At 38.0% G+C, this 18,718-nt stretch overlaps 1 protein-coding gene across 1 annotated transcript in view; it reads left to right on the top strand.

The window, feature by feature from the left end:
* MGA (MGA, MAX dimerization protein) overlaps positions 1-18,718 on the top strand; it is a 102,055-nt gene that overhangs the window by 62,084 nt on the left and 21,253 nt on the right. Inside the window, exons 13-18 of the mRNA XM_006778155.2 lie at positions 4,570-5,087; positions 7,455-7,605; positions 9,084-9,707; positions 13,194-13,484; positions 13,656-15,172; positions 18,262-18,392. Of these exons, the coding sequence (XP_006778218.1) occupies positions 4,570-5,087; positions 7,455-7,605; positions 9,084-9,707; positions 13,194-13,484; positions 13,656-15,172; positions 18,262-18,392 (3,232 nt within the window). The remainder of the gene's footprint in view (positions 1-4,569; positions 5,088-7,454; positions 7,606-9,083; positions 9,708-13,193; positions 13,485-13,655; positions 15,173-18,261; positions 18,393-18,718) is intronic.

Genomic DNA, 18,718 nt, shown 5'->3' with positions numbered 1-18,718 from the left:
TTCAGGTTGACTGGCGACTGAAGCCCCCAGCCTCTCCTTTTTTTCTTTTTTTTTTTAATTCTGGGATTTATTTCCCTTCTATAATCAAAACTTTGTTGGCATATCTGGCGCTCCCAGATCTGAGGCCGCGGCTGGCTCAAAGCAGGTATCTGGGGTTTGTTTGGCCTCTATAATTGAAACTTTGTTGCCGTCCTGTTCACTCCAGCTCTGAGGCTGCAGCTCGCTGAAAGCAGGTATCTGTGTTTGTTTAGCTTCTATAATTGAAACTCTGTTGCATTTTGAGCTGTTGCTTTCGGAGCTTAGAGCAGGCCGCGGCAGGTGGGGAATCTTGGCTTTCTCAATCACTGGAGCAAGCAAGCCTCCTGCTCGCTTCAGCTGCATCTTTGTTGGCAGTTAATATGCATATCTCGCTGATTAGCCAAGGGGAAGGGTAGTGGAGGTACACTTAATTACCCTTTTTATCTTTTATTAGATAGGATTATTGACTATACTAGAGGCCGGATGCACAAAGATTCGTGCAAGAATGGGCCTTCCTTTCCCTGGCTGCCGGCACCGCCTTCGCTCTGGCCGGAGCCGCTTTTCTGCCTTCCCACGCAGCCCAGAGGCCTGGAGTTGCTGGGGTGGTGCGGAATGCCTGCATCCCACTCTACCCCCGGCCTCTTGGTGCCTGTGTATGCAAATTAACCTGCCATCTTTGTTGGGTTAATTTGCATACTCAAACCTGATTGGCTGGCGGGTGTCTTGAAGGTACAGTCAATTTGCATCTTTCTCTTTTATTAGTGTAGATTTCCTATGCTGTACTTTACATCCCTATGACTGTTTTGTGACTACCAATTCATACTTCTTAATAATCCCTTCACCGTTTTCAGCCAATTCCCAAGTTCCCTCTCCCCCTCTTCTCTGACATCAGTCTGTTTTCTGTGTCTATGAGTCCATTTCAATTTTGTTTGCTCTTTCATTTTGTTCTTTAGATTCCACATATAAGTGAAATCATATAGTGTTTATCTTTCTCTGACTGACATATTTCACTTACCATATTGATTTTTTTACAGCGAGGAAGGGAGAAGGATAGTTAGAAACCTCGATGAGAGAGAAACATCGATCAGCTGCCTCCTGTACACCTCCACTGGGGATAAGCCCACAACCAAGGTACATGTCCTTGACTCGAATCGAACCCAGTCCCTTCGGTCCGCAGGCCGACGCTCTATCCACTGAGCCAAATCGGTCAGGGCAGATTTCATTCTTTTTAAAGGTTGAGTAATATTCCACTGTAGATATATGTGTACCATAGCTTTTTTTATTTTTTGTTAATCTTCACCCAAGGATATTTTTCTATTAAATTTTAGGGAGAGTGGACGAGAGAGGGAAAGACAGAGAGGAGCATCGATGTGAAAAAAACACATCGATTGGTTGCCTCCTGCATGAGCCCTGACCAGGGCCTGGGTCGGGGAGGAGCCTGCAACCAAGGTACATGCTCTTGACTGGAATCGAACCTGGGACCTTTGGTTCCCAAGCTGACACTCTGGCCCAGCCGTGGGCAAACTATGGCCCGCGGGCTGGATCCGGCCCGTTTGAAATGAATAAAACTAAAAAAAAAAAAGACCGTACCCTTTTATGTAATGATGTTTACTTTGAATTTATATTAGTTCACACAAACACTCCATCCATGCTTTTGTTCCGGCCCTCCGGTCCAGTTTAAGAACCCATTGTGGCCCTTGAGTCAAAAAGTTTGCCCACCCCTGCTCTAGCTGCTAAGCCAAACTGGCTAGGGCTACCATACTTTTTTATCCACTCATCTACTTGGGCTGATTTCAAACCTTGGCTGTTGTAAATAATGCTGCAATGAACATAATGGTGCACATTTTCTTTTTAATTAGTGTTTTGGGTTTCTTTGGATATGTGCCCAAAAGTAGAATTGCTGGTCATAAGGTAGTTCCATTTTTAATTTTTTTGAGGCACCTCCATCCTGTTTTCCACAGTAGCTGCACCAATCTGTATTCCCATCAACAGTGCGCAAGAGTACCCTTTTTTCAACATCCTTGACAACACTTGTTTGTCGATTTATTGATAATAAACATTCTGAGAGGTGTGAGGTGATATCTCATTGTGTTTTTACTTTGCATTTCTATGACAATTAGTGACATTGAACATCTTTTCATATGTCTGTTGGCCATCTGTTTGTCCTCTGGAGAAATGTCTATTTAGGTTCTCTGCGCATATTTTAATTGGGTTCTTTTGTTTGTTTTTCTTTTGGTGTTGTATGTTCCTTGTATGCAGGTTGGGGCAAAAGTAGGTTTACAGTTGTATGTGAAACACAGTTTATTCTTGTATTATTCTTGTTATTATTTTTAAATATATTTTATTGATTTTTTTACAGAGAGGAAGGGAGAGGGATAGAGAGTTAGAAACATTGATGAGAGAGAAACATTGATCAGCTGCCTCCTGTACATCCCCTACTGAGGATGTGCCCGCAACCCAGATACATCCCCTTGACTGGAATCAAACCTGGGACCTTTCAGTCTGCAGGCCGACGCTCTATCCACTGACCCAGACCGGTTAGGGCTCTTGTATTATTATTTGTTAGTTATTATTTTTTTTACCCATGAGCATGGTTTATGTTTTATTAGTATCTTCAATTTATTTTTTTATTGTCTTATAATTTCCTGAATACAGCTCTTTTACTTCTTTGGTTAAATTTATTCCTACGCATTTTTTTTCTTTATTGAAGGTAGTTGTATATGGGATTGTTTTCTTAGTTTCCCTTTCTGATAGTCTATTAATGGTGTATACAAATATATCTGACTTCTGAGTATTTTTTGTTGTATCCTGCTACTTTACTGAATTTATCAGTTATAGTAGTTTTTTGGTGGAATCCTTAGGGTCCCTTATATGCGGTATCATGTCATCTGCACATAATGACAGTTTTACTTCTTTCCAATTTGAATGCCTTTTATTTTTTGTGTAATTGCTGTGGCTAGGACTTCCAGTGCCATGTTGAATAAGAGTGGTGAAAGTAGACATCCCTGTCTTGTTAGTAATTTTTTTAAAAAAAATATGTTTTTTATTGATTTCAGAGAGGAAGGGAGGGGGAGAGGGTAAAAGAGATAGAAACATCCATGATGAGAGATAACCATTGATCAGCTGCCTCCTGCATGCCCCACACTGGGGATCGAGCCTGCAACCCAGACATAGGCCGCGAATGGATTGAACTGTGGCCTCCTGGTTTATAGATCGATGCTTAACTACTGAGCCATGCCGGCTAGGCTGTGATTTTCTGTTTTAAACTTCTTTTTAAACCTCAATCCTATTTGTTTAGCTATTGAAATTTTTACTCAGGTTCTCAGTAGCTGTTGCTTTTGGAGAAATGGCAGAGGGAGAAAGGAAGGATTTACCTAGCAGAGGCTACTGCCAAATTTGGTGAGAGATAATGTCTAGGGAGTTAACTATTTGTTTTTGGTTTTGCTTCCTAAGACTTCAGACACTAAAGCAGCAGTGGTTTCCAACTTTTTTTTTTTTAGCAAGCATAATACACACAAAAAGTGAAAATGTTTTTGTAGTACCCTAAGGTAAGTAGAGGAGCCTGCTATGGTGGAGAGATCCTGCCTGAGAACACGACTAGTATGAAGGCTGACGGAATCTTATATTCTGACATACCTGTAACGGCAGAACTTTGGTTGAGAGGCTCAGCTGTAGAAATCTTGTTTTCTAGTTAAGTAGACATCTAGTTAACATAGAAAACATGGTGAATTGAGTGATCTGCACATGATATAGAAGTGGAGCAATCACATCTAGATGTACAAATATATTTCAGAAGTAGAAAACAAAAAGTGATTCAGAAGTATTTGCAGTAGAAACTAGAGATAGAGTGCACTTTATGTGTATGTGTTTTTAAACCAGAACACTGTTTTGCTGTTTTTTGGTATTGATTGCCTGTCACAGGTTACAAAGCATCTGGCAAGTATCTTTGCTTTGCCTATATGGATAGCAGAACATTAAACTATCTATCTATATATAAAGCCAAGTGACCAGAACTACCAGTCCCTATGATGCGCACTGGGGCAGCCAATCAGTGTGATCATCATCCCCCAATCTCCCGGGACCCTTTCCCCGTGCCGGCCCAGCCCCTGATCCCCCACCTTCACCCCCACCACCGGCCCTGCCTGATTGGCCTCCAGACCCCACCTATGCACAAATTCATGCACTGGGCCTTTAGTACTGAATAAGCTTTAACCTTGCTTATAGGTCATTTGTTAGCAAGGTAATACTTTTTCATGTAATAGGTATGGGTTTTTAGAATAGTCTTAAGTAGGACTATTTCCTTTTTATTAGAAAGCCTAGTTAGCAGGAGAGTGAGGACTATTATAATCTGATTCTCTGGCATCTTTTTCCTGGAAAATTCCCAAGTTATGAGTGTTATATTACCACTGAAAATACATGGGAATGGGACATTGGGCAACTGTTGAATTTCTATACCCCTGGTACTTTTCTGAGAACATAGAGAAAGTAAAAATCTTTCAAAGTTGAGTGTAAATTGCTTTGATGCACAAATATCTTTCAATTTCTTATCAGAAAAGAGCTGGAAGTCTTCTTGTAATGAAGGGGAATCCTCTTCTACCTCCTATGTGCATCAGAGGTCACCTGGTGGTCCCACCAAACTGATAGAAATCATCTCAGACTGCAACTGGGAGGAGGATCGGAACAAGATATTGAGCATCTTATCCCAGCACATCAATAGCAACATGCCACAATCACTTAAGGTGGGCAGCTTCATCATTGAGTTGGCTTCTCAGCGAAAGAGCCGGGGTGAGAAGAGCCCCCCTGTTTATTCTTCTCGTGTGAAAATCTCTATGCCATCATGTCAAGACCAAGATGATATGGCTGAGAAATCTGGATCAGAGACTCCTGATGGTCCATTATCCCCTGGGAAAATGGATGATATCTCTCCTGTGCAGACAGATGCCCTGGATTCAGTGAGGGAGAGATTACATGGAGGCAAAGGTCTGCCCTTTTATGCAGGGCTTTCTCCTGCAGGGAAACTTGTGGCCAATAAACGTAAACCCAGTTCAAGCACATCTGGGCTTATCCAGGTGAGAATTATCTTTAATCTGGGTGTAGCACTTTTTTGTATTTAGGTAACATCTTTATTTTTCAGAGCCCTTTGGGGGCCTTAAATAACTTGTTTTCACATTGCCTGGGAACTGAGTGACAAAATCATTATCTCTTTTTGTAATAGTTCTAGGTTAGAAGCATACCTAGAGTGAGCTTTTGTCACACTTATAAACAAATATAGACCCTCGTCTCCTCAGAAAGTTACTCCTCTTAAACTTCATTGTCTGGATCTAGTGATACTTTGGCAACCAAGCAAGGATAGTAAGGGATTCAGTTTAGTTCTTGAGATTATTATTAGAAGAAAGCTTTCAAAATAAAATGAGATCAAATTGATTTTAAAGCAGGCAGAATGTGTTTGGAAACTTGGAGAAAACTTAAGTAAGGTGTTATTCAAATTATAAAAGTTTTTTAAATGAGCCACAATTTGCTTGCTTAAGTAGTTCTAAAAAAATATAATTCATAGGGTTTTTGTCAGTATAATCATTGTTGTAGGCCAAATATCTCTATCCTTACTGTTCAGTAATTCAGGCAGATTATATTAGTAAAATTACCCTGGCATGTGGAAAAGCCTTTGGAAAGAGAAGTTCTGAATTAAAACTTAGTCATAGTCAAAAAGGTTTTCTCCTCTTGCTCAGAGACATTAAATGTACTTTTACATCAGCATAGCAAATGTGTAGAAGTGTCTGACATTGTTGCTAAGGTTACTTGACTGTATTAGCTTGACCACTTCTCTGGGCTAAGGACTATTTCAATAACAATATAGATGATCTACCTAGTTAAAAACTTTTTATTGCAGTTTATTCTTGGTGGTCCTATATACTGCTTCTGTTGGTATTTCTTACTTCTTTAATAATGAGAACAGGGTTTTCTCTTTATTGCATTTATTGATAAATACTTTGAGAGCCAAGATTTATCTGAAATCATTTCTAGAGAGACTAGACTCCCTGAAATACAGGCATAGAAATTTTGTGTTCTCTTCTGTCTAGGACTCAGAAAGCCATCATAAAATGTGAATTTGCATAAACAGTCAGGCCACTGTGGGCTTTTGGGGAAGCTGCTGAGTATTCTTTAGAGCAAGTCTCTCCAAGGAGCAGATTACGGATATCTGATCCGGACTCCACAGAGCCTGAAGAACACAGCAAAGTTTACTTTAGGATAGAAAGATCACATTTTTTTGTGCCAACGTAGGCATAGATATTTCTAGGAATAATCACAATTGTCTAGGAATAATCACAATTTTACCTAAGTAGCAAAGAGTAATTACGTTTTGTGTCCTTGGAGAGAGTGGGTTGCTGTAGTGATTCTCCTCACCAATTCCCTATTAGTTTGGAGAGTTTGAGTTTTTCCAACTCCCTCTACCCCCTCCTCCTTTTAAATGACGTAAAGGAGGGACAAAAAAGGATATCTTCTTTAGTCATCCAGCAATATGACTTAGAAAACATGGGTAAGAAATTTGGGAGGTTTTTGTTTTTCTTTCTTTTAAGAAAAACTTCCCTGCTGCCCCAAATAGGCAGTCTATCAATTCAGGCAATAGAAAAAAATCTTCATTCATTGATTTACTTTCTTCTGACAGTTTAGTGACTATTTTAAAAATTACAATGAGTTTCTACTACCATTTATTTTGAGCCAACCCCAAGTTTTATCCAAGAGATGGAAGACAATATCTTCAAAGTTGAGTTTTTAGAAAACTGAGGTTACTTTGTGACTTAGGTTAAAGTAGACTCACTGTATATTTCCCAAATGTTGTGAAGGGTAGCTTATAAAGACCCTTGTGAGAGGGCTTCATTATGCCTTCTAGTCTGGTCAGAAAATCTGGAGAATACAGTTAGTCATTTTTGCTGGTGATTGTTAATAACTTAATCAGAATTGCTTATTGACAAGTAAAACAATTGGATGATTGCTTAGATTTGACATATCTTTCACATTTCTGCGATGCAGATATGATGAGTTTCTAAGATTCTCTGTTTCCCAGTTACCAAAATGAAGGATGAGATTAGTTCAGAATATCAGATAATAGTATTTTTTTTTCCACCTCCTGATTACTCAGATTATACCAAATGGGAAAAGCCCATTTCTTTTTCCCTTTAAATCTGAAAAATAGATTTTTAAAACCTTGTAAAAATGAAACCCCTGTCAAGGGAGATGAGTTAGCAAGAGAATTTTATCTTTACAGAATTTCTCTTTGCCACTTGTTTCAGGTTAATGGTAAGAGTTACCCGCAGGCTAAGTTGCTATTGGGACAGATGGGGGCATTGCATCCAGCCAATAGGCTAGCTGCTTATATCACAGGCAGGTTGCGACCCTCAGTCCTGGACCTCTCAACCCTCAGTACTGTCATCTCCAAGGTAGCATCCAATGCCAAGGTGGCTGCATCCAGGAAACCACGTACCCTGTTGCCTTCAACATCCAATTCCAAAATGGCATCCTCCTCCGGCACTGCAACAAATCACCCTGGGAAGAATCTGAAGGCATTTGTCCCGGCAAAAAGACCAATTGGTAAGTTGGGCTGTATATATGTTTTGGAACTTGGACTTGCTTCTTGGTCTGTGGATATAATATGGGGGTTGTGAAAATTATTCTCAATGTCTGTCTTGCTCAAATATTTTGGGAATGCCTCTGATGACGTATAATACTAGATGAATTGAACTTGTTAGTTTTACAGTTATTGCCCAGACTTTTAGACTTTTAATAATGCAGAAAAAAATGTAGGCTTTAAATTTTGTTTTTAATTTATATTTAAAAGGAAAATACATAGTCTTAAATACTTTTCCCTAATTTAATGTTTCTTCTATGAGGACTGGTGTTATTGGTACCAATCATATGTATGTTCCGTGAACTTGTTAAACAATAGAGGTAGCAGAATCAAAGTGGGTTGAGTTAGTATAGGCTTAAAGTATAGAAGGCTCTTGGAAAACATAATATTGGGAACATTATTCTATCATCCGTGTTCTCTGAATGAAAATCTTTTGCTTAACTTTAGTGCTAGAGTCTGTAATAAATTACTCTCTTGAAAGCCTTTGTGTTTTAGCATGGAGAGTATATACAATTGGTTTATTGAATTTCTTTTTGTTGTTTCAAATCTATTTAGGAATGTTAAGTAAAATTGTCTATTACTATATTTTTTTCCTCTAATAGGAAATTGAAGTCTCTGGCTGAATGCTGGAGTTATGTGAAGATGGAGGGATAGGCATTTGTATGCCTTAAAAGGAACCCATTTTATCTCTTTTCTTATAACATAGTGATTTAAAAAATAAACAGTCCTATTCTGTCCTCTCATGAAAAATGTTTTCATACATGTTAAAAATAAGATAGTAAATCTAACTGTCTTATAAGAGGACTGCAATAAAGAGGTGGAGGTACTGGGTTAGGAAGAAGTGGTGGGAAAAATTTTTAAATTAGAGTTGGGGGGATCTTTATCTGTTTGAAGTTGTGTGCTGCTGTATTATCTTTTTATTTTAATTTTAAAACTTATTTTCAGTCCTCACCTGAGTAGGGGAACATTTTCACTGATTTTTAGAGAGTTAGAGAGAGAGGCATTGATGTGAGAAACATCTATTGGTTGCCTGTCGTACACACCCCTACTGGAGATTGAACTCCCATCCTAGGCATGTGCCCTGACAAGGAATCAGACCCACAGCCTTTTGGTGTATAGGACAATACTCCAACTAACCGAGCCACATGGCCAGGGCAGCTGTAGTGTCTTTTTAGTGTCCTGGCAATATGGCTATATTGCACAGACAAAAGATTTTTAGTAGGAACACCAAATTTTAATTCCTTTCTTGGTGATTTTAAAGGTTGGGCTTGAGGGAAGTGTTTTGATTTCTGTGTATGGAAATTGACATGTATATTGCAGGTAGGTAGTACCCGTAAGAAGTGGACCCAGTGGTGCACACAATAAATGTTGATAAACACAATCACTAAGAGGATAAAATATGAGAACTGAAGATTTTTGACCTGCAAATTTTTATTTGCAGCGGCACGACCCTCTCCTGGTGGTGTGTTCACACAGTTTGTGATGAGTAAAGTTGGAGCCCTGCAGCAGAAGATACCTGGAGTTAGCACACCCCAACCCCTAACAGGGCCACAGAAGTTCAGTATCAGACCTTCTCCAGTAATGGTCGTCACACCTGTGGTTTCTTCTGAGGCAGTTCAGGTGTGCAGCCCTGTGACTGCTGCTGTCACTACTACCACCCCTCAAGTGTTTTTAGAGAATGTTACTGCTGTGACACCTAAGACTGCTGTGTCTGACGTGGGAACTAAAGAAACTACTTACCCTTCTGGTGCCACCACTGCAGGGGTTGTTGAGGTCTCTGAAACTAATACCAGCACTCCTGTAACATCTACCCAATCTACAGGCACTGTGAACCTTATCAAAACAACTGGGATAACTACCCCCGTGACTTCAGTTGCTTTTCCTAAGTCTTTGGTGGCATCTCCAACCATAACTCTTCCTGTTGCTTCCACTGCTTCCACCTCCATAGTCGTGGTGACCACAGCTGCATCTTCCTCCATGGTGACCACACCAACTTCATCTCTTGGCTCTGTTCCCATTATACTCTCAGGAATTGATGGGAATCCACCAGTGAGCCAGAGACCAGGTAAGGCCTAGAGGTTAACTAGCTGGTTTATTATACAGCTGTTCATATAACTTTGTGGTTTGTGATAGGATTATAGATATATCAGGGTAACAGTGTAGGTGTTTCTGCTGTAACATGATACATGTATTCCTGAAAACCTTTGCATTCTGCAAAACTGAACACTAAAAATAAGAGAGCCCATGGTTAATATAGGGTTAGGACAAATCACTGAAAATCTATGCAACCTTGTTATAGAGCACTAATAAAAACCATAAATGGTACCTTAGCGATAAATTGAAAAGTTTGGACAGATGACTTAGTGGTGCTGGAGATTTCTTCAAGATATTAAAAATACTCAAACATTAGAATGGAAATGGTGGATGAAGGATACTGCAATGATACACATGGGAGTGGAGCTCTGAGCCAGTAGTAGAGCAGCCATTAAGGTTGACACGGAGAAAGTGCAATCTCTTGTGTACTGAGAGCTAGGGATGCACATCTCTGAGGAGAGCACACAAGGAAAGCCCTGGCTGTGCTCCCTTTTCTTAGGGGTGAGGTAGTGTATTTTTTTTAATTGAAAAAAGAAGAAGAAAGATTATAGGCTTCTGCCTATGCTGCAACCAAGCTGAAGGCTTTTTCTTTGTCCTTGCTGAAGGTTAAAATTCTGGGTCCCTTGCTTAGTAAAAATCATTTGTGAATCAGTCCAACTTCCATATAACTGACATTATTCTCCTACTTAATTATTATACATGAACTGATTGAAATAGAAATAAGGCATATTTCTTTGCTTAGGACTAATATTTTATATGCTTATCAACTTTTTAGTCAAAATTAAAATTTTTCTCTTGTTGACTTAGGTTAAGTGAATTTGAAATAGGAATATCTCACATTTTGGTAATTTTTCTATCCTAATTCAACAACTAAAGTAAATAGTTTTCTTAGTGTACTTGGAGAGGACTTTCTATGGAAAAGAGTGAGAGACTTTGCAGGCTTTATGGGGAAATAAATAGCCAACAGCAATTCTCTCTTGGTTAGTGATACTTTTACTACTAAATATTTTTGCCATTAGTGACATGGTCCAAATCCCTGCTGGTATTGGAGGAAATAAGTGACTTGGGTGTTTATAAGTTGAAGTTCTGTTGAAAGGAGAAGTGAATCACAATATTAAATGTGTTTGTCTTCTGCTTCTCCTAATAAGCATATAATATTGGTTAGTTTAATATTCATTTTTGGAAGTGAGATCATTATTGATGAAGCTGTTTTGATTTCCTATGGAATCTCAAGGTTTATATCTTGTCATGTTTTAACTAATCATGTTTCCTAATCCAACCTTTCTTTATATTTTTAATTCTGTCATGAAACTATAAAGTCATTTAGCTTTTTATAGTTCATTGTTTCTTGGATTTTAGTTGCTCAGATTATATATTCATGTATCTTGCTCTTATTCCCCTTTGTACTATATTGACTTAATATTTTTATTTAAATCAACTCTTATTTAAGTTTGCTTGCTTGTTTATTTTTGTTAATTTTCACCCAAGGATATTTCTTCCACTGATTTTTAGAGAGGGAAGGCGGGGCGAAGAGAGAAAGAGAAACATCAATGTGAAGAGACACATTGATTGGTTGCCTCCCACATGCAGGTGCCCTGACTGGGGCCAGGCATCAAGCCTGAAACCTAGGTATATGCCCTTGAGCAGGAATCAAACCCATGACCCTTCAGTGCACAGGCTGACACTTGAACCACTGAACCATACCAGCCAGGCTTTAAGTTTGTTTGTTTATTTATATCATTTTAAATCCTCACCTGAGGAGTGAGGATATTTTTTTTTAGAAACAGTGGGAGAGGAGAGGAAAGGAGAGAGAGAGAGAAAGAGAAGGAGAGAGAGACATTAATGTGTAAGAGTAATTTAATTTTGAATCATTCTCCAGATCATAATTTAAATAGAAATGTTCAGGAAATTAATGCTTTAATATGTTCCTTAATTCACATACTATACAAGAATGTTTTTAAATTGCACACTTCTTTTTTTTTTAAGAATTAGTTTGTTCTCTGTGTTTTATTTTGTTTTCAAGAGAAGTTCTGGATCTTCTATATGTAATTTGTCATGTAAATGTTAGGAATATGACTTTCTTTTAGAAATTTGATGTTTCATGGGCAGAATGCCTATCTGATGGGATATTATATGTTAAATTAAATCTGTATATTGTTGGTTTGTTGATTTTTCTATTTAGTGACAAATGAAAAGACTTATTAATAATGTTAGGTAATTTCCCTAATTTGAATGGTAATATTAGACCAGTTTCATTTAAGCTTATTATTATTATTATTATTATTATTCCTACCTTTTCATCCCCTTGATCAGAAATCTACCTATACATTATTCGTATTATTTTTCCTATGTCATAGTATTTCTAAGTATCTCTTCCAAACATTAAAGTGCATCTTTAGGTACTATTAGTGGTTTTAAATCTCTCAATTCACATCTTCTGCATTAAACTTTTGCTTTTCTGTTTGTTTTAAAACTATCTTTTGCCTCTTCCCAACCAGGCTTTATTTCCCTGTTTCTTCAATGTCTCTTACTTTCATTCTATTTTTTGGGGGGGGGAGGGAGGCTATGCATTTTTTTCTTTGTGAAAAACAATTCCCACAAGTTTTTAAAAATATATTGTATTGATTTTTTACAGAGAGGAAGGGAGAGGGATAGAGAGTTAGAAACATTGATGAGAGAGAAACATCGATCAGCTGCCTCCCACACACCCCTCACTGGGGATGTGCCCGAAACCAAGGAACATGCCCTTGACAGGAATCGAACCTGGGACCCTTCAGTCCAAAGGCTGACACTCTATCCGCTGAGCCAAACTGGTTAGAGCTCCACAAATTTTTACACTGCTGATTTGTCTGAGTTTTAAAAGCCAAGAAGTTTGAAGTTTTTTATACTTTATGACTTTTAGTTCTTGACTTTATCTTATTTGATCATGCCCTGTGAAGCTAAGTCTTAAGACTAGTAAATATTAACAGCCTGAATTTTAAAGTTGAAGAAGAGAATTTATCATGAAAGATCTCTCTTTTTTTTTTCAAAGGTGGAAATTTATTGAAGAGTAAGTACAGACTCCCACGTGGAGAGGCGGGAAGAATCTCACAACACAGAATCCCACATGGGGCGGGGGGAAGAGTCCCCCCTCTTTAGCTTAATGATAATCCAGATTTAGAGGGCTGCCCATGTTTTTCATTAGGCAGCATTGTCTTTTTAAGGGCACCTCTTGACAGTTGATGCTTTTTTTATTTTCCAGTCTAAATGTAAGGCTCTGCAATGTCTGGTTAATACTTTTAAGATAAATTGTTCTCAGCCATAGGACTACTAAATAGTGTATCATAGAGGTACAGGATTTCAACAACTTTATAATTCAAATTAGAAGTTATTTGTAGCATGGTCAGATCTTACAATTTTTTTCCTACATGTGTTAAAGGGAAATTCTGATACTATGTTTCTATTTTCTGTTTTTCAGAAAATGCCCCTCAAATTTCAGTGGCTACTCCACAGGTTCCTCCTAACCCAGTGAAACGTGCTGGACCTCGATTGTTGTTGATTCCAGTGCAGCAGGGTTCTCCTAATGTCAGACCTGTCTCAAACACACAACTTCCAGGACACCGGATGGTCTTGCAGCCTATTAGGAGCCCAAGTGGAATGAACCTATTCAGGCACCCTAATGGGCAGATTGTTCAGCTCCTCCCTTTGCATCAGCTTCGAAGCTCTAATACCCAACCCAACTTACAGCCTGTCATGTTTCGTAACCCAGGTATAAAACTGGAGATCTTTTGATGAGTTTTTCTTTGGTTGAATTATTTGGCCATATGGTATGTTAATACAGCAGGATTGGTCTCTCAGAATCATCTGTTCAAAAAGAAAAGTATACTTTGGAAGTCTTGATATGGGCAGTGGTGATTTAATGTTTTCTTTTTCTTACCAGGGTCTGTGGTAGGAATCCGATTACCCACTCCTTCTAAGCCTTCAGAGACTCCACCAACTACTGCTTCATCCTCTACTTTTTCTGTTATGAGTCCTGTAATTCAAGCTGTTGGGGCTTCTCCAGCAGTGAATGTCATCACTCAGGCACCATCATTGCTTTCTTCTGGACCTAGTTTTGTGTCTCAGTCTGGTACATTGACCCTGAGGATTTCCCCTCCTGAGCCACAAAGCCCTGCAAATAAAACAGGCTCTGAAACCAAAATAACCTATAGCTCAGGAGGGCAGCCTGTTGGTACAGCCAGCCTCGTTCCTCTCCAGTCTGGTAGTTTTGCCTTGTTGCAGCTCCCAGGACAAAAGCCTGTTCCCAGCTCCATTCTTCAACATGTTGCTTCTCTTCAGATGAAGAGAGAATCCCAGAATGCAGACCAGAAAGATGGAACATGCTTTTTAAAAAGAGAGCAGGAAACTAAGAAGGCAAAGGTCCTACAGTCAGATGGAGAACCTGTAGACTCTGAGGCTAATGCTATAAAGCAAAACTCAGGAGCTACTGCCTCAGAAGAAACTCTGAATGATTCCTTGGAAGATGGGGGTGATCATTTAGATGAAGAATCCCTGATAGAAGAAGGTCCTGCAACTGTTAAACCTTCTGGGCACTCCTGTAGCACTGGGTCACTCACAAGTGAAGACTGTAAAGATGCTAATGAAGGTGGGATTAGGAATCATAATAGTTCTAAAGAAAAACTGACTCTTCTAGAAGTTAAGACCATTTCTGAAAGAGCCAATAATATGACAGTCCAAAGTATAAGTAATGTGCAGCTTAAAAAACTGGGTAATGTGAAAGTGGAACAGCAGAAAGGATTAGACAATTCAGAGGAGAAATCAAACAAATTTCCACTTATCTCTAAGGAAGACTGTAAACTTGAATTATCAGGGAGCATAGTTGTGGAGGAGCGTCAATCTAATCCACAATCAGAGGCCAAGGAGAAGGGATGTGGAGACTTTCTAATGGACAGTCTTAAGGAAAGATGGAGAAAACACCTGAAGGGCCCATTGACCCAGAAATGTATTGGAACTTCACAAGAATGCAAGAAAGAGGCAGATGAGCAGTTAATTGAAGAAACAAAGACTTGTCAGGAAAATTCAGATGTGTTTCAACAAGAACAGTGCATCTCTGGTTTACTTGGAAAAAGTGAAACTACTGAGAATACCAGAGTTTTAAAAACTGAATGTGATTCTTGGAGTAGGATTTCTAGTCCTGCAACCTTTGCCATTGTTCCTAGAAGAGCTACAAAAGGGAGCCGAGGTGAAGGACATTTTCAAGATCATGTACTGCTCTCAAGAGAACAGACACAACCAAAGCAAGAGAAGAAGGGTGCGAGAAGCAGTGCCGACTTCAGTGTTTGGGATTTGGAAGAAGATGACGAGGAGGATGAGAATGAGAAAACCGATGATTCTGTTGATGAGATTGTGGATGTTGTTTCTGACTACCAGAGTGAGGAGGTTGATGATGTAGAAAAGGTGGTGAGCCCATTTTTGTTGTGACTGAAACCTCAAGGATTTAAATGATTTATTAGAGACAGTAGCTTTTCAGAAGATCACTAAGACCTTGATACATTCAATTGGATGCCTAGATTTAGATCATGATAAAATGACTTTGTAGTTTTAGGCTGTGTTAGTCAGGTAACATTTATTGAGCTTACATTGTTCTTTGAGATTTGTCTGATATTATGGAAAGGCTGACTAAAGCCTTTTGGAGATAGATGCTTGTGATGCTCTGTCAAGTTAGGTTTAAAAAAGGAAATCCTGAAACCACTACTACCATTTGATCCTAATTATTTTTTTGACATTTTCTATATAAAGTGATTGTAGCTTATCTGGTAGAAACAAAAAACAGAGTAATGGGTGACCTTAGAACTGGGGGAGAACTTATCTACCTGTACTTAAGAGACATGTTCTTTTTGGAGAACAATGGAAAATACCAATATTTTAATATGATTGTGCCTTAAGTTTTTCTTTATCTCCTAAAATTAAATAGTTTTTAGAATTTATATTCTGAACTTCGGTGGTCTTCCTTTATAATATGATCTTTATAATTTATTCTTCTGAAACCATTTTTGTAGGTTCCCTATTTAGGGTTGTATTTACTGAACTAAGTAACTGAGTCAGTGTGATACAGGGCAGGAGTTGGGCAAACTTTTTCTGTAAAGAACTGAATTACAGGCTAGACTCAATTGCTGTTGTAGCATAAAAACAGCCACAAACATTAGTAAGTGAATAAGTTTAGTAGCTGTGTTCCAGTAAACCTTTACTTACCGAAACAAGTGGTGGGCTGTGTTTGCTGACCCCTGACATGGGATCTGCTGTAAATCATAAGGAGGTTATACAGATGCCTGTGGGGGTGCCCTGAAATCTAAAAGGAATGAGTCCCTCTTTTCAGGAGCAGATAATATGGGCCTCTGCACTGATTGCAATGCAGTGGGTTATTTTAGAATTTCACTTCCTTGTTCACTCAGCCTTTGTTACCTAGTCCTTCTATGTTAATAACTAACCACCTTATGCAGTTATTTAAAATAATATTTTAAAACTCTAAAATGTTTAAATATTTTTGTGTTGGTTATTTCTATAACCTCGGTTGTCTTTTATAAAACGACAATCTAACCCTACAATTGGATGGTTTTATAGCATATGCCTTATATTCTTCCTCTAGTCTAGTCCTTTTTGAGGATAGACATCTGTAGGTAGCTGTGAAGACTCTGAAATCATTGAGTTTGGGAGTTAGATTGCATAGATAGTCTTGCACTTTTTGCAGAGTCTCCCATTGTAAGTCAGCCTGGGTAAGCATCAGACCAAAAACAGTCCAACTTTAAAACCAGTGAAAACTATTGCTATCATAAAATTGACTTAATAGAACATTTAGAGTGTCTTTTATACAGGGTTGCATTGCTTGAATTTCCTAATAGGGAATCTGACATACAAGGTACACTGACCTTTTTAAAATGAAGAACATTATATTAAAAAATCTCTAAAATCTAAATTCTACATTGTATTTATGTACATGTATACAATTATGATATCTTTATGCTTGTGATTAACATTATATTAAAATAGTGTAAGGAAAGTTGTGAGTAGCTTCCTTAATTTAAAACTTCCATTGTGAAGTTTATTGGATATTATTTACAAAGTCTGAAGTTTAAGCCATGCAGTAGACAGACATTCTTCAGTTTAAATATTATAAAGCATCTATCAACATATTATCCAGACTCTTTAGATTCTTTTGGGAATCTGATGATTTAGCTTCTTAAGAGTTAAGTTTTTTGCAGTTAATTTTAATACACGTTGTTTACATTGTTTAAATTTAAGATACATTGTTTAAATTGTGCTTAAATTGGGGAAAATAAATGATGGCTTGCATTTAGGGTCTATCAGCCTTATGAAGCCTATAATTTGGGGGTAAGTAATTTTTACAACAAGCTTAAATATAGAATTATTAAGGTGATTGGGATACTTTATTTTTGAGTTGTGCCTCTTTGGAACAGTGTGATTATAGATAACATTTTCCCTCTAGTTTCTGGCATAGTAAACACTACTTTTAAAGGTGGACTTAAAGATATCTGCATATCTCATAATCTGTATATTTGGTTATATAAAATGCACAGTGAGTTTCTGTGACAGGTGCTCAATAAATGCCTACTGATATGCTCGTTTTTTAGAATAATTAGCAAGTAGAGCAAGCCTGAGCTGCTTTTGATATCTGAAATTCTTCAGAAGCTCTCCTTCTGTGGGGTTGAGAGATTTAAAAGACTGGGCTATATTTTTGTTTCCATACCTGCCTTGAGTATGTTTTTGTGGGTGTCGGTGTGTGATTAGCTATGACTCACTCTTTAAACATTTTTTTCAATTACAGTTTACATTCGGTATTATTTTGTATTAGTTTTAGTTGTATAGCATAGAGGTTAGACAATCATATACTTTACAAAGTGTTCCCCAGTATTTCCAGTACCCACCTGGCACCATACATAGACACTAGAATATTATTGACTATATTCCCTATACTGTACTTTATATCCCTGTGACTATTTTGTAGCTATCAATTTGTACTTGTTAATTCCTTCACCTTTTCCACCCAGTCTCACCCTCCCCGACTTTTGGCAACCATCAGTCTGTATCCATGAGTCTATCATGAAACACCCATAAAATAGATCCTGAATTTTTCTTTTTTCTATTTTCCCCTTTGCCAAATTTTATTTTACTGCTATATAGTCTTAAGGACTATGCAGTTTTAACATATTTATTACTGAATTTTATCTATTAGGCATCAATACAGACTTTTGGGCTATATTTTTATTGCCCTAACTGCCTTGAGTATGCTTTTGTGAATGCTTAATACTACATGTGATTTTTTAATTATGTAATTCTTAGTTTTTAGCTTCATCCATATTTTTATGAGTTAATTCCCTCTTATGATTAACAAATTTAGGATTATCAGTACTCCTGGTATAAGATCAGTGCTTGGCACTAGTTGGTTTTTCAAGGGGAGCATTCAATTGAATAGTTTAGGTGTGCTTGCTTCCCAATGCTTTATTTACTGTTGGAATGTTGTGTTTCAGGAAAACTGTGTAGAATTCATTGAGGATGAGGAGGAACAGGTGGACATTGAGACTGTGGAAGAGTTCTCTGAGGAAATTAATGTTGACCAAATGAAGACCACAGCTACCCACACACAGACTTTTAAACAGACGTAAGTTTTATTTCTTTTTGGGTTATTGTTTTTTGACCATAAACAAAACTTCTATTTAGGAGCTCTGGAGTAACTAACTTGGTTTTTTTATTGCTCTAGCTTGTTTTTTTTTTTTTTTAAATAAATCTTTATTGTTCAGATTATTACTTTTTTTCTTTTTTTTCCCGCCCATAACTCCCCTCCTCCCATTTCCCACCCCACCTTCCACCTCAGTCCCCACACACTGTCCTCATCCATGGGTGTACGATTTTTGTCCAGTCTCTTCGGGCATCCCCCAAACACCTTTCCCCCCCAAAAAAAATTGTCAGTCCATTCCCTTTGTATGC

This window comes from Myotis davidii, unplaced genomic scaffold (genome assembly GCF_000327345.1).
Source record: "Myotis davidii unplaced genomic scaffold, ASM32734v1 scaffold46, whole genome shotgun sequence".
Taxonomy (NCBI): domain Eukaryota; kingdom Metazoa; phylum Chordata; class Mammalia; order Chiroptera; family Vespertilionidae; genus Myotis; species Myotis davidii.
Note: the sequence above shows the minus strand (reverse complement) of the source record. Positions and strands in the feature narration are given on the sequence as shown.